Below are 16,114 nucleotides of genomic sequence, written 5' to 3' on the forward strand. Positions count from 1 at the left end.
TTAAAGAATCTGCAGAAATCTGATTTATTTTTTACATCAAAACAACTTTTAACCAATAAAAAAACAATCCTCTGGTCAGTACGTAGACATATGTAAAATAGTTAAAACCTGATGAGTCGAATTCTGCTTTTCAACATGATCATAAAATCATTTGGTCACAGATAAATAAAAGCAGATTTAATGTTCAGTTAGGTAGTTCTGTTGTTCATGGTATTAAAACTGTTTTCACATCATTAATCTACAGGACAGAGTTCTCACTGATCAATGCCACGCTGATCGTCTGCCGAGGACGTGGCTGGTGATCCTCTGAAAGACAGAAAAGAAGAAAGCTCATCAATGTTGGTGAATTTAAACTGTTGCACAAAGTTTGTCTTTCGATTGCAGAAGAACTCGAGCTTTAATATAAGATCAGCCTTTACAGTAAAATAACAATTAAACCTGGGCCTGATTTTTAGATATTCATCGGTGCAGAAGCTTTTGGAATTGCTCCAGTAGATTGCCTCCACTACAAAATGGGTCGCACAAAACATTTTCCTTGTGTGCCTATTTAACGTACATACACTTTAATTTCTATTTTTTTCCACTGACAGGCTCAGAAAGTTACTCAGTCAGTCAACGTTAAGAAAAGAGAGAGAGATATATCCCTGCAGAGAAGTATATCTATAAGTCTTATAAGGAGAAGTTTAGTCGAGGTGAAATGAAAAATGTCATTTTAATCCTTTTAGATCACATCCCCGGTAATATTGTGCATCTTCTTGACAATATAGGCCAAAAAAATACAGAAAATCCATTTCTTCATATTCTTATATCAAAATCCGATCATTTTTTCTTCCGGTAAAACTAAATCTCACGCGTGCTTACGTAAGTTAGCACCAAACAATTTCAACCCATCAATCTGCGACATTTAGCCGCAGAGCACCAAGAACGCTCGGTCAGTTAGCTAGCTGCTGCGCTGTGGAGAACGTCTGTCTACGCCCACTTCTCAACGATCAAATCAAATCCCTCTAATGATATGTCCCGCCTGCACATCCTGTTTCACTCGGAAAAACGTCACGATACGGAAGCTAGATACTCTCGAAATGCCGTTTCAGCTCGACTTTAAGAACAGGAAGCTTAGTGTTATTGTTTCATCCTTTATCTTTACTGCAAAATCAAGCACTTTTGTTGCCTGTACTGAGATGGGACGCAGTTGCCCCACAGGATTAGTTGCAGCCATCGCAGCCCAATCCACAGCTGCTGGCTGTCGTAACCTACTCGAGCAATACCTAAATGATGCAGTGCGTGTTTGTCATTCAGACCGCAAAACTTAAAAACATGACTCAGGTTTAAAATTATTCCTAAATACAGAGTTTTGAGTTTGAATTTTGTGGTTGTTCTGTTTGTGTGGTACCTTGTTGTAGAGTTGGGCGTTCAGTCTGTAAGATCGATACTCCACTTTCCTCCGTTCCTCCTCTCTCCTCCTCTGCACCTCCGGCAGATTCTCATAGATCCTGGAGAGGAGACGATGTTGTGTTAAGAAAAGAAAGCCAAACTACAATCTACAATCTGTTGTTCATAAAAGTATTGTAGATTTTCTTTAACCTGCACCTCTGATGGTGTTTGAATCAAAAAAAATATTATTGATTATTATAAAATAAAACCTTACTGTTTGGATCTCTGTATCATCTCCTTCCTGGGAACAGCCCTCCTGAGCAGAGCGGTGCCTGAACAGAGAACAATAAGATGAATCAGTCCAGTCTTTAAAATAACATTTAGAAAAACACTGTATTAAGGAACCTGTCTGTGTAACCGGATATGTAGCTGACCAACCCTCCAAAAACACCTGAGTGTAGCGGCTTTGTTAACCTAAAAGACTCCTGTGATTCTGTGAGCTGTCATGAGCTGAAGTATTCAGCAGATTAGAGGTGTTGGTTATCGAGTACCTGCTGGCTTCGGCAGCCTCCCCGGTCCTCCAGGCCGGCTGAAGACATCTTCTCTCTCTCTGCTGAAGTCGGCCTGCAGCCTCCTCTCCTCCGCCTGCAGAGCGAGACGCGTCACCCTCTGCCTGGACTGAGAGATGAAGTCTGGACGGCGCATCTCCAGAGCCTCCTGCAGGATTTAAGAGAAGAAATAAGATGTTTTTTGCTGCACCATTTGCTGTTTTTGAAAGGTGTTATATCAAAACAGGCACCAAACATTTTATCTTAAAAGCTCGGAAAAGTTAGTTTTCTCAATGAACTTTTTGCCCACCTTCAAACATTTCCCCCAAACTGTATATGGAGTCTCTGACCTGCTAAAATCTACAAATAAGTGACATATTTATAAAACAAATTCAAACCAACCTGGAGGGTTATCCGTGCCAGACCAGAGGACATGGTTTTGGTTCTTGGATCTGAATCTTGGTCAGCATGATGTATAAAACTGGGCTGCTGGTGTCGGTCTTCATGGACTTGTCTCTGTCTGAGCGGTTCTCTCCAGGGATACATTCTGCTGTACGGTTCAAACCAGGCGGTGCTCGGCCTCAACTCCTCTTCCTCTGGCTGGTTCTCCTTCCTCGCCTCTGACCTCGGGCTTTCAGCTGAGATGAACCACGAAACACCTGGAGAGGACCAGGAACATAGAAATACTACATTCATACGTGTAAGAAAAAAAACAAGGACACAGACACCAACTCTGCAGTCTGACGTACCTTGAGGGAAGGTCTTCGACGGGCTTTTCTTGCTCTTTCTCTGTTTCTGTAAGCCCTGAGTCTTAGAGGGGCTCCTCTTCCCTCTTCCTCTCTCTAGGCTGGATGAGGAAGATGAGGGCTGCCTGGATGTTCTGGCTTCTCCGGGCGAAGGAAATGTGGTTCCAACATCTCTGGTGTGGCGGCGAGTAGCGTTACTGACGAGCTCCAGGTCACCTGGGGAAAAAGAAAAACAACAGTGCAACGATTTTTATTCTGTAACTTTCAATCTTCACTATTTAAAATGTCGTCTATTAGTTTGTCAGGTTTTTGTTTTGTAGGATTTCAGGGACAAAAAGCTGTTTAGCTAACATCGCTGTACAATCATTAAAGGTGGCACACATCCCTCTGATAGGTCCACAACTACACTGTGGGAAGCTGCACAAACAATGGTCTCTGTTAAGCTTTACACTTTCATTTTTTGGTTGATTAATACCTTTTGCCTCTGTAAATAAACAAATGACCTGCCTGATCCTTCCATGGATTTCAAATCACTTTAGCAAATACATCATCATACATCCTCGTGACCTCTGCTGCTGCACTGACCTGCCTGGATGCCTTTGTTGACCAGTTTTACGGCCTTCTTGGCAGCCAGAGTCCTGGAGGGGCCGCGATGTGACGGCAGGGTGTACGTGCTGGTTGATGATGCAGAATCAGCGGCAACCTGAAGACAGATGACGTCAGAGTTAGAGCTTCTCGATACCGGTGATCAAAAGTTACTGCACTTGTGTGTCACTTTGTACTCTGTGCTCATGCAAAGGTTTTTTTAAAGATGACTTTTTTGGGTCTTTTATGCTTTTATTTAATAGAGAGGACATTGGATGGTGTCAGAAACGGGAAGTCTGCTTTAGTATCAGGGTCCTGGTATTGTGCATGCTGCAAGAGTTTACTGGGAAACTTTTAGATACCGGAGCCATCGAAAATTATGTTAGCAACACTTGCTTTTCTATGACATGTAAAACTTTCTGCAGCAAAAAAGGCGTTGATACACCTCTGCAACAATGCAGCCTACATAGATTTTTTTCAGACACGATATTGCAAGACTTTTAAATGACCTTAAAGTTCTTTGGTGAAGTGTACAATGGCCTTTAACTTCAGGGGGATCTTCTCTGTAAAGAAATTCTGATGAATTAAAGACCCCCAAGTTGAAAGGACTTCACAAGCTCTTCATTGTGTTTACAGTCCAACTTCATTTTTCTTAAACTCACATACAAGCTTTCAAAGTCTGTGAAAGCCTCAATGAGCGTTTTTTAAGAAGCACTGAGTATGAAAATATGATCATCTTTACACTGTTCATCTGTTAGCTTTACATCAGGATGAAAATAATGGCAACAACATGCACTTACACTTACCGAGGATTCATCTGTGCCTGTTGTCTCTGACGGTGTGATGACGTGAGGCGGCTCTCTGTTTCTTTCTCTCTTCTGCTCCCTCCCTTCCTTCTGCCTGTTGATGGTGCTGTACAGTTTACTGAGGCCGGAGCTCGTTTTCAGGTGCCGGACTCTGTGGGCGCCGAAGGCTCGGATCAGCCGCGCTGTGTCCACGGTGGACATGGAGCCAGACATGGTGGACAGGGTCTCTGACTCGTCTCTGTCGGCAGGACAGAGGTGCGGACTCAGGGAGGAGTTGTGAGAGACGCTGGAGGTGAAGGAGTCGCGGCTTTCCTCTTCTGCAGGCGGAGACGTTTCCTCTACCTGAAGCCTCTGTGTCCAGGCCTGACGAGGGATGGGAGGTTCATGTTGCACCTCCCTGCCTCCTCGGACTACGCTTCTCTTCATCTCCCTCTTTCTTTCTTTATCTGCAGCATCTCCTCCTCTCCTTCGAACCTTCTCTCCTGGACTAGAATATGCCTCAGATATTTCAGTCCCTCTGGTGCTATGAATCACACGGGACAGGCGCTCGAGCCGCTCCAGCAGAGATGCCTCTCTGTCGCTGGTTGGTCGGGACTCCTCCTGGCTCCAGCGATCACAGAACCTCTGCCACAGCTGGTCCAGAGTGCCGCTGCTCGGATGAGCAGTGTGATGAGGAAGGTCAAAGTCCCTCCTCTCCTGATCTCGCTCCCTTCCTGCTTGTTGAACAGAACTTTGGTCCTGGAGTGCGTTCACCTTGTCCTTGTAGTCCGTGTCCATGCGAACTGGCCGAAACCTCTCCCGGCTCGGGCCTGGTTGATCATAACTCAGGAACTGAACCGGGCTGGTGCCCTGGTCTCTCTTGGAGGTTTCTTGGTAGCTCGATAAAGGCACTCTGGTGAAGGCAACAGATACCTGAGAAGACGGCTTGGGAGCTTGAGTCACAGTTGTTTGTGAGGTTGCATCTGCAGATACAGAGGCACCTGTGAGGAGAGAGTGACAGCAGCTGTTAAAGGAGAAGTTCCGTATTTTTAAACCTGGGCCATATTTGTACAAATGTGTGGTGTAATGACTCATAGGAACAAAAGTTTTGGAAACGATCCAGAAGATGGCCTCCGTCGTAGTCGCGATACAGCCACAATGGCTGCAACATAATAGAGGGGCAACTGCCCGATCAAAGCTTTTGCTTTTTTTGCCACCGACAGGCTCAGATTGTTACTCCAGGTGTCCGACAACATTACGGAAATTATCCCTACAAAGATTGTCTTTCTTTTAGAGAGTAAGATCCTTTTTGTGTCACCAGAAACAGAAGTCTCGCTCAAGGAGAAGTCTCGCTCTGAAATCACGCGGGTGGTGAGACATTACCTGAGCAGGGCGGTGGAAGCATGAGAGTTGGAGAGAGGATTTGTATACGTAGAGGACTGCCAGCAGGAATATGTTTCAAAAGCCATGGCTGAATATTTACCCGATTTCAACGATGAAGATGAGGCATTTGAATCTGATGGCCAGGGGTGTCCAGGGATGATACCTCTTACACTACACTGCGCTGTGTTACCACGTCAGAGGATTTCCCCCCTAAGACCACAGGGACCAAACTGACCAAACTCTATCGACTAAGTACACCCAACATATTTACATGCATCTAACTTCTTTACCAAGAAATGTCACTGTTTCTGGTTACACAAAAAGGATCTTACTCTCTGATAAAAGGGCGATCTTTGTAGGGATAACTTCTGTAATGTTGTCAGACACCTGGAGTAACAATCTGAGCCTGTCAGAGGCCATCTACTGGACCGATTCCAAAAGTTTTTGTTGCTATGAGTCATTTCGACACATACATTTGTACAAATAGGGTCCAGGTTTAAAAATACCGAACTTCTTTAACATCGAATTTGTATAAAAAAGGCTTTTTCCAAAATGTCTTCAATCTTTTATGGTAATAATACAATTCACTTTTTTGTTGTTCTGGTGTAAATTATTCTGTAAATCCATGTAAACAAGTTGTTTGGTAGACATATTTCCACACACAGTGTAACATGTGGATCATTTTAGAATTTTAGGCTGTAGATTTAATTTAACCACGGTGTTAAAAATCAGCAGTGACTGACTTTATTTTTAAATTAAGAACAAAATAAATGTTGTTCCTAATTTGTGATGTCACAGGTGAATATAATAAGGAAGTAGCTGCAGTGAGCATAGATGCTGTTAATGTCTCACCTCTGTGTTCAGGCTCGTGCATTTTAAAGGTGGTTGTTTTCAGCCTCTTGCTGTAGATTCCCTCCGTGTGTCTGATGGTGACTCCGCGGTCCAACCCCGCGTCTTGACGGCCGAGGACGTCGCTGCTGAAGCGTGGGGGCACAGCGTCGTCTGAGCCTGGGCAGAATTCAAAAGTGGCTCGTTACCTCAAATCGGAAAGGGTTAAACCAAGATTTCCCTTGGTTCTAATATAACAGATGAAAAACACAACAGGTAAAGAGACAAAAATCATTTTCTAGCCATTACTGAACAGAATATGTTGAAATATATGGAGTCTTCCGCACCCTCTCCCTCTGTCTCTCTCTGCTGGGGCCCCAGCTCGGCCTTTGTCTCTCTCAGCCCCTAACCATGAATAATTAATGCACTGCCTGGTGTACGTTACAATAGAGCAGCTGCTACCCACACAGGCTCAGGGGACAGGAGAGCACAGCCTCCAGATCAAGCTGACAATTCAATTCCTTACTTTTATTATTTGATTCACATTTTTATTTATTGTTTTATTTATGAGTTTAAACAGCTGCAAAATGCAGAAGCTGTTCGGTTATTGTCAAAGACCATTTTTACATTCGTTTTTCAAAGGACAAACATTGACCAATGCACCTTTCATATAGCTTTAAGCTTCTTATTTCTTGTTGCTTGTGATGCTGTCAGAAATGTCATCCTCACAGTGTCAGCTAAAGCCCTACGATGTAAAAAATGTTCAGCCAACCAGTGAATTTCTCCTTTATATGAATCAGTGTTTCTCACAGGATGACGAAAACAAGAAAACAACTTAAGTAGGCCTTCATTCAACGGAAAAGGTTGCACAACAATCATTTACAGGAGGGACATGCCAGAGATCGTATCTCGATCTAAGGCTGTGACGGTGCTGAAATGAGGTTCAGCAGTCATGCGGGTACCGTCACAGCCCTATCTCTATCTCTATCTCTATCTCTATGCAGGGCATGTGATTGTCAGTAGACCCTCTTCAAAACAAGAACAGGTACGTGATTGAGACAGAGTGGGGGGTAATGGGTTGGACATACAACCAAGGTTATTGTGGATGTATAAATATGTTGCTTTGTATTTGATTCCAATGGAAATCAGAGTGCACCCGATGTAGAGAGTCATTGAAATCTAAGATGCTCAGTAAAACTGCGTTTAAGAGAGAAAATTGCATCTTCGTAAATTCAAACTCAAGTCAGATACCTGTGTGCGAGCTCTCCATGCTGCTGTCAGAGCGGTCTGTAGAAGAGACGTCCGCCTTTGTTTGAGGGACGTAGAAGAGCTCCTCGCTGCCACGAGGTTTGTAAGGCAACAGGACAGGCACTGCTGAGGAGGAGAGGTGATGAAAACAATTGAACTTTTACCACAGGTGCTCGATACAATAAAGCCTTGTTGACATTTGTTTCTTATGATCTTATTTAGCTAAGAAAGTATTACAATCATCTACTATTGTTTTTCAATCATTGGACACGCTTCCACACAATCTAATTGTTGTGTTACAGCACATTAATCTGTAGCTGAGAACTCTGCCTTCTTTTACTAAGTGATAAAAATAAATTAAAGGGCTGTGTTTTTTTGTATCATATCATAACAGTTTAAAATAAGCCTACCTGGTATTTCAGTGGTATCAACTCTGCGATGTGGTGTAAAAAACTGTGTTGATGTTGAGATCAGCTTTCCTTGAGGCACAGCCGCTTTGAAGAGGGTGGAGGTGTCTGCTCTTTCATGCCCTCGCTGTCCTACTGGCTCTCTGTTGTCGTACCACTCTGGCGGACTGGACAAACCGACACCTTCGTCAGGACTGCTTGTAGCAGAAGAGGAGTGTCTTAGGGGGACAAATTCTTTATGTGGCAGGCCTGTAACAGCCCCAGCGTGAGTGGAGTGGACAGCAGTGGTCGAGCTGTGATTGGTGGCTTTGGGGGACAGAGTGAGGTGGACGTGTGAGACGTGACCAGTTCTGGCTGGAGATTCAGAGTTGGATGAACTAGTGGCCTGTTCCGCTTCATGACCAACTCCAGAAACAGAGCTGTCCTGGACGGATATCTCATCATCTCGCCTGAAAGAATGTGAGTTATCGACTTTAGCATCAACATCCTGTCTGACTAAACTCTGTGAGGATGGGAGAGGTTCTTCAAACTGGCCTCCTACAGCGTCCTGCCTCTTCGTACTCCCTGGTGCTGACTGAGAAATCAGGTTTTGATTACTGGCTGTCTTGTCGTCTCCTTCCATGCTAGGAGGAATGCTACTTTTAGGCTCTCTGACTGCTTCAGTTGAGAGATCAGTCAAGTGGAGCATGGCTGGTGCCGGACTGAGGGGAGGCGCAGGCGATGCAGAGGGAGACGGGGAGGCGGAGGTGGAGCGCCTGCGGGTGGCGATGGTGATGGATGTCAGGGCCAGAGGGTTTGTCTTGGGGAGAGTCACACCTTCTCTTGCAGCGATCTCTCGTACCTGAGCCTCTAGATCTGAAGGAGGATGGTTTTGAAGCTGCATGCTCGAGTCAGAGAGGTCAGGTCTGAGGCCCTGCTGTGGCTGAGATGCCTGCGTGTTAGCATCATCCAGGGCGGGGAAATTCTCCGCTAGCTGAGGTGGATCCGGCCCCAGTGGGAGTCTAACACTGGAGGCTGCACTGCTCTCTGTATCTGTGCTCCCATGACTCTGAAAGGGGAAATACAAGACAAGAGGTCTGTTTCACGCTGTAACACCAGGCACGGTGCTTGTTTACATTATGTTGTAAATAAAATCCACCAGTAAGATCCACTGCAAGCTTGTGTTACTATTTTAAATGTATTACATGCATTCATTGACACACCAAGCCTGCAACACACCAGTTACCTTAAGCATGAGGCCTGTACTGTCCAGATGCAGACAATGAACAACCAAAAACATTTTTATTCACATCATTTAAGAGGTGCGAAAAGAACATTTTCTTATTGTTAGTTGTCGGTTAGTAATAGAAACTATTACTTTGAATGTAGTGAATTCAAGTGAAACTAAAGTTGTATTAATAACTGATGTTATGCCGCTCTTTATCAGTGGTTTACCTTTATAGGGTTTTTTAACAGCAGCTCTCTCTTGATCTCTTCAATCCGCCTTCTGTCTTCTTTATCCAGCTCCAGGGGCTCACACTGCTGCCCGGATATCTTCAGTTTAATCCACTCTGCAGCGCAGAAGACAGATGTTAGTTCATTCATGCAAGATCAAACTCAGAACCCATTGCTTAATGCCTTATGTCAGTTTCGCTTCACCAGGTGATGCAAATATTCGGCTTCGAGTCTGGTCTGAGGATATCCGGGCCAAGGCTTCTCTTACCGTTGGCTGGTCATTGTTTACATTTTGACAAGTAATGCGGCACGCATGAATGGAGTCGGACTTGAGGGACGGTTTCAACGTTCAAGTTTTTACCTGCGTCCATATGGTTTATAGAAATTAATAAAGAGCTAAATCATTGCCAGACAATAGCTGATGGATTCCAGGATTGTGTGTTTCATCTCTTTAGCTCCACAGAAAGCTTCTGGCCGCAAAAATTCTATCCCACCTACATATTCTTCATTCATTTGGAGATATAAAGATTAAATTAAGATAGTTTGTTTGACAGTATGTTAACATATCAAAGGCTTATTTGGATTTTCATATCTTTTTTTTTCACAATTAGAAAAACTTCAACTCAAGATTAGAGAGTAACAATTAGAACTCGACAGATTTATCGCTCAGCTGATTTTATCGGTCGATATTACCATATCGCAGATATATCAGTATCGGCAAATAGACACTCCCACATGCTCCAATATTAATATATGAATTTTAGCAGAATATGAAACGTGGAAAGATGACTGAACAAGTATAAGTCAGGGTCATTATGTCCATTATCAAACAGAGGGCGCTATATTTATTTTGGACCGAGCTGGACTGGACTCAAGAAATCTAACAGCCACCTCTCTCACGGTTACAACTATAAACCTGCACAAAAATGACAATTACCAACATATGCAGAACATATGTCCTAAACAGACACATTACAAACAAAAATTCTTATTTGCATCGGCCAATATATCTACATCAGAATTGTTTTACTCCCTAATATCGGAATCGGTATCGGTCCCAAAAATCCAGCATCGGCCTCTGGTAAAACTGTGACAACATGTGAATCCTCTTACCTCTGGCTTTGCTCTCCTCTTGGTCAACAACGCTCGGTGTACTGGACACCATGGTGGCCGGAGATTCATTCTGCAATAACTTGGCCACTCTGACTGCCAGCGAGCTCTCGCTGCTCCCGTCACTCATCACTCCCTGATCCTCTGGGACGGGTGAGGAGGAGCTGCTTGGTACAGGAGTTTCAGGGGTAGTCTGGGTTTCCTCCTCTGTGACACTTGCTGTGTCTGCAGGAGTAGAGAGGAGCTGTTGTGTACTCAGTGCTGGTACAGGCTGGATGACTGGTGGCTGTGTTGGGACAGCGTTATCAGGAGGAGCAGCACTGCAGCCCTCAGGCTCTGCTCGCCGGGCCGATTGGGAGAGGACAAAGGACGACCCTGCATCTCTTCCAACAATGTTATCTTGTGGCCGTCTGTGTGCATCTGGGGCCTGAGCCTGTGTGAATGGATAATTCTGTCGTCCCGATGACGACGTACTCTCTCGACCAATAGAGCTTTCTCTCACTTTCTCTGAGGTCAGCATGGAGTCGGACGAGGACCTGCCCCACAGCAGAGAGGATTGACTTTTGGGATCTCCAGCAAAAGGGGAGGAGAATGCGGAGTCCTGGAGTCTGCTGGTTGTCTTCCTAAGTGAGAGGAATATGTCGTTATCAGAGAGCAGACGGGGCGCTGCAGGGGAGACTGAGGAAGTCATAGAGGACCCTGTAGATATGACGTTCTCCGCCTGAGAGAGCAGTTTACGGATCTCCAACAAAGCCTTGGAGCTAACAAAGGAATCAGCGCTTTGCTCCATACTACGGCTCGTTTGCGGGGGTGACTCCAAGTCTGTCTCTGCACGCTGAGCCTTGGCTAACGAGAGGTCAGAGTCAAACCTGTCTTCTGGCTGGAGGGTATTCTGGCTGCTGGTTAAGCTGCTGTCTCTCTGCTGCTGCAGGGTGGTCAGCAGTGTGGAGGGATAAGAGTCCTCATCAGGCTCGGAGGAGGCTGCCAGTCTGTGTTCACTGTGGACAGCTTCTGTGTCGGACAAAGGAGAAGCCCGCCTGGGCCGCTCTGGGACAGACACAGCCGGACCGAGACTGTCCAGGCTAAATGGTATTGATATACTAGAGTCCACTGATAGAATGCTGGACATTGAAAACTCTCCTTTCTCGGGACTGCCACCTGAAAGTACAATGAGGGTATATTTGTAAGGAACTACAACTGTTTATTATGGCTAATAACACTACAATTAAAAATAATCAACATTACTTATTTTGTACTCTAAAAAACAGTTGAAAAAATACTTTACTCTTAAGGTACAACATGAAAGTTATTAAAGATATAAAGGATAATGAACAGCGAGTGGATCATCCTTTATTGTAGAATTAACTACAGGTTATGACATTTAGCCTTTAGATACTCCTCTGGATGTTTGATTCGAACCATCACTACAGCCCAAACTGACCTAACTGGTTTGGGCTGCATGATTTAAATATGATACGTGTTGTTTTAAATTAAAGAGGTGTTGGCCAGATTTTTAAGATTCCAATCCAAATGTCAGTTATGCTTTCTGCTTATAACATCAGTCGTACCTTCAGAGGGTTGTGTGCTCTTGGATGGAGTTCCAATAGATCCTTTTATTGTACAGAGATCAGTGGGAGAGAATTCAGGCTCTCTGATCGGCCCTCTGGGTGCAAATGGAGTTAAGATGGTTGAGGGAGACTGGTCAATACCCAGGTTATGGAGATACAACTGCAAAACAAACAAACAAAAAGAACAAATAAAACACATATGCATGTTAACAACTACATTGTGCATGTTAAATAAAATGAACTATACTTAATTCTTCACTGCTAAATCAGCAATAAGTATTATACATAATCTGTTTTGAAGTCTTTCATACATATTTCAGTTTTACAATTACCGGAATTCTTTCCTCAATGTTGAGCTCTCGCGGCCTGGGTTGAGGTGGAGGTGTTGATAGTTTTGAAGTCCAGTAGGGGGCGTAGTTATCGACCTCCAGGCTGACAACAGAAGAAGCTCCGATGGAAGTTCCTACTTTAATTCCACTGTTGTAACTATCTTGGGAACTTGATTGTGTCAAATCTTGATCGAGGGACACATCACTGAAGTGACCGAGGCTCATGAAAGGCGAGGTTTGAACTGTAACACTCGGCTGGTGATGGACATTATCGAGAGTCTGACCGTTCTCTTTTTCTGCAGGTGTTTCTGTTTGCAGATCTTTCTGGACTGGCATGACAACCGTGCTATTAGAGGAGTGGGACTGTGACCTGCCGATGAGGGAGGCCGAGGGTCTTGTTGCAGGCACAGTGTTATCTTTCTCACATGGAGCGCTGCCAACTGCCTCCCCTCTTTCTAAAGAAGAGGAGCCAGAGCGAGCCACGGAGGAGCTCTGTGTTACATTCTGATCGGCAGCAGAAACAGGAGGCTGTTGTAAAGTCCTTGTCTGCTGACTCAGGATACGATTCAGAGTATCAGACACTGCATCATAAGCTTTCTTTTTAGGGGACACGCCAGAAAACCCCTGCATTGCCAAGCTGTCAAATAGTGACGTCTTGCCTGAACTCTGGTTTGCCCTCCAGGCGTCTACTTTCTCCATAAAGTTGAGACTTGGTAAAGACTGGACTTTCGCAGAGGTAGCTTCCTCTTGGCACTGATTAAATGAGTCTAGACTGTGGACATCAGCTACAGGAACAGCTGGCTGTGGAGAGATCCCTGTGCCCGACTGACATGAGTTCTCTTTACTGGATTCTATGTCAGAAAGTTGCCCTAATTTAACCTTGACACTGGATTTGGGTGGGGCCTTAAAGACCCCTGGAGTAGATTGAGATTGTGGAAGGAAACCCAGGTAGGACCCATCAATCCCTGTTTGGTTCCCTGAGGACCAGAGGTCTTGCTCCCTGTGTCCCCGCTCCACACCTGCTGAAAACGGCCCTGTCCATGACACGCTTCCCAGATTTTTTCTGGTCACACCTTGTTTTCCTTCAGATGTCTCTTTGGGATATGGTGTGAGAGACTGACCAGGTTGTGCAGGACTATTCCGCTGTCTGCTTGTAGTTTCAGCTTCACGACTGCAACGCCTCTCTGCCTCAATCAGCAGCTGTCTGTATAAAACTTCACTGCTGTCATCGGGTTTAGTACTGCGAAGCCCTATGGTGATGTTAGAAACCTCAGAAGACAGTGTTCTTGATTGGGCAGAGTATAAATCTCTGTCAGGTTGTTGTGTTTGCTGCTGGGGAAAAGAAACTTCACCTGTAGGGCCCTCTCTCCTAACCGTGCTTTGGCCAATGTCTGGTTTGCAAACTTTATTGCTTTTAGCCTCTTCAGCAAAAGAAGCAGCTTTTTTCACCGAGGTCTCTGAGGCAGAGGAAACTGCACTGCTACTGCTGCTTGGCATGCCAATGTCTTTCTGAAGGAGGTCCAGGAGATGCTGAGCAGGAACATCCTTACTCAGAAAGAAAGTCTCATCCTCAGAAGCCTCTCCTATTGTTTTGTCTGGAGGGTAAGTTAGCTTCACTGTGTCCTTCTTTCTGCTACCAGAGTTTTCACTGGATGCTACTCCCTGTGTGTCGGTGGGGGGAAGTATTGGAGTTTCTTTTCCTCTGCTGTTGTCCCCTGGAGACAAACTGTGCTGGGACAGAGAGCAGCAGCTGCTCGCTCCTTCTTCAGACAGGATGGTTGCCTGAGCCAAAGGGTGCTGAGACAGAGAGCCATGCTCAGAAGCCTGAGTGGTACGATCCTGGGGTGGAAAGTGAAACCTCTCTGATGCCATGGAAATATCCGGGTATGCCCTAAAAAAATAGGTAATTATTAAACTGAAGAACTTTCAGTATATCTACATAAATAATAGACTTTTTACAGCATTATTGTTTACCTTAAAGGAGCAAATTCAAGGTCACTTTGTTGGAATAAAGAATATTCAGGAAAGTTGTGTTCCATTCCAGAGTTTAAAGGCAACAGGGGAAGAGCTGGAGACAGGTTACTGTCCTGAAATTCTGATGATAGACAAAATCCTGAAAGTTATCCACAAGCACCAAAACAGGTTTACAACTTACAACTAAATTGCAGATCCTTGAAACATAATGTCAAAACATTCAATCAAAACAATTAAAGCCTTCAATTTCCTATTGTCATGAGAGCTGATGTGACAACTGGAACTGTAATTTTCCATACCACAGATATAATCACATCATGGGACAAAAACATAGGTTATTTCAAACTGCTACCATTAAGTATAGTTATCATTTTGAGTCAAAACCATAAATTTTCAATTAGATAAATTTGTTATGTTTTTCCACATTACAATAAAATAAGCAAAAGAGAAAGTGATTCATTGTTTTCTTCAATGTACATACCTGGATGCCATGCATGGCCCCAGCTGTCTGTTTCCAGCCTGTGCTGCCTCTGCTCTATACCACGACGATTGTGACTTTGATTTCCAGGTGGGTTTATGGATGTTTGTCCAACAGACTGATTCACATCTTCGTCTGCTGGTGACTGAGGAGAAACCACCAACCTCTGTGAAATGAATTACCAAACAAAGTGACTCACTGCTGCTTACACCTCTATAGCCTCTGGAGTTGGCAGTCGAGAGGAGCATGGTGCACTATTAACCTTGGATAATCTTTTGAATTGCTCCACAATCTGCTGGTCAAAAAGAATCGCACCAGCAAGAAACTTTGCAATTATTCTTACAGTTTAACTTGCAGTTGAGGTGTTGTTGATGCTCCGTCAGTTTTTAAATCAAAGACATTGATGACTGTCAGACCTCGTAAATACCTGTCAAATGCTGCTTAACGACAGTCCATTTTATGAGTCACATTGTTGCAATGGTTGCAGATGCGAATAAATTGCTTTTCCATAAATAATTTGATATTATTAACTTGTGTATGACAAAACAATTAGTTGACAAGCATATAATAAATCGTTAGCTAAGTGCAACAGATAACTGTAACCTTTGTGAGAGATCCATGACAACTTTGTAAAACCTGCATAGAAACTGCTGTGCTAACGTTAACTAGCACCTGATAAGCCAGTCTTGCATGCTACAGTCATTACTAACAATGTAATTGCAATATTTTTGTCTATCCATGAAAAAACGCTAAAAGAAGTCGGAGTAACCGTTTGTTAGTTAGCCGATAATTAGCGTACAACTTAGCAAAGCGTTAGCGTTAGCAGTTAGTTAGCTAACCTAGCTTTTTGCAACGGTTAACGCTGGGTAAACTTTAGCCAGACGTCCCATGCTGCAAAAATGAAGCTAAAACGTAGCGGAGGTCGATAGAAATATGCTACGTGACATACTTTTAACAAAAGGAATGACGTTAAACAATACAAATTACCTCTGGAGGGTCCATGTTGTTGATGTTGTTGTCAGTCCGCCACAGTGACCGCGCTTCCTCCAGCTCGTTTCCAAGGAGCGTTGCTAGGAAATGTGGGGGAAAAACCCGGAACTAGCGCGGTGGGGTAGAGAGCGCGAGAGGGGTTCGATTTGAAATGAAGAAAGCCAAAGATCGTCTATAAAACAGATGGATCACCCAGTTCCCCCCAAAAGCTGACATTCTTCTGGTTCAAGTTATCGTAGTTGCTGTAAAATATAATCTAATGTTGTTGGAGTTTGTTTTATTTTGTCATTATTGTCAGCAGTTTGTCTGTTTTGTCAGCTAAAGGGAAGA

At 44.2% G+C, this 16,114-nt stretch overlaps 1 protein-coding gene across 1 annotated transcript; it reads right to left on the reverse strand.

Moving 5' to 3' along the window:
• Positions 1–48: 48 nt before the first annotated feature.
• alms1 (ALMS1 centrosome and basal body associated protein) lies at positions 49–15,806 on the reverse strand. Its single transcript, XM_069661671.1, has 18 exons — positions 15,782–15,806; positions 14,798–14,960; positions 14,317–14,437; positions 12,346–14,233; positions 12,014–12,173; positions 10,449–11,603; positions 9,336–9,451; positions 7,905–8,949; positions 7,498–7,620; positions 6,271–6,426; positions 4,057–5,036; positions 3,251–3,368; positions 2,669–2,881; positions 2,322–2,578; positions 1,923–2,088; positions 1,646–1,703; positions 1,391–1,490; positions 49–306 (listed from the first exon to the last, which is right to left on the reverse strand). Exons 1-18 carry the CDS (start codon positions 15,794–15,796, stop codon positions 262–264), a joined length of 6,879 nt encoding a protein of 2,292 aa, XP_069517772.1. The 5' UTR covers positions 15,797–15,806; the 3' UTR covers positions 49–261.
• Positions 15,807–16,114: the final 308 nt, after the last annotated feature.

The sequence above is a fragment of the Semicossyphus pulcher genome, unplaced genomic scaffold (genome assembly GCF_022749685.1).
Source record: "Semicossyphus pulcher isolate SPU_LCO1_2020_fin unplaced genomic scaffold, fSemPul1.0.p SCAF_14, whole genome shotgun sequence".
NCBI classification, from domain to species: Eukaryota; Metazoa; Chordata; class Actinopteri; order Labriformes; family Labridae; genus Semicossyphus; species Semicossyphus pulcher.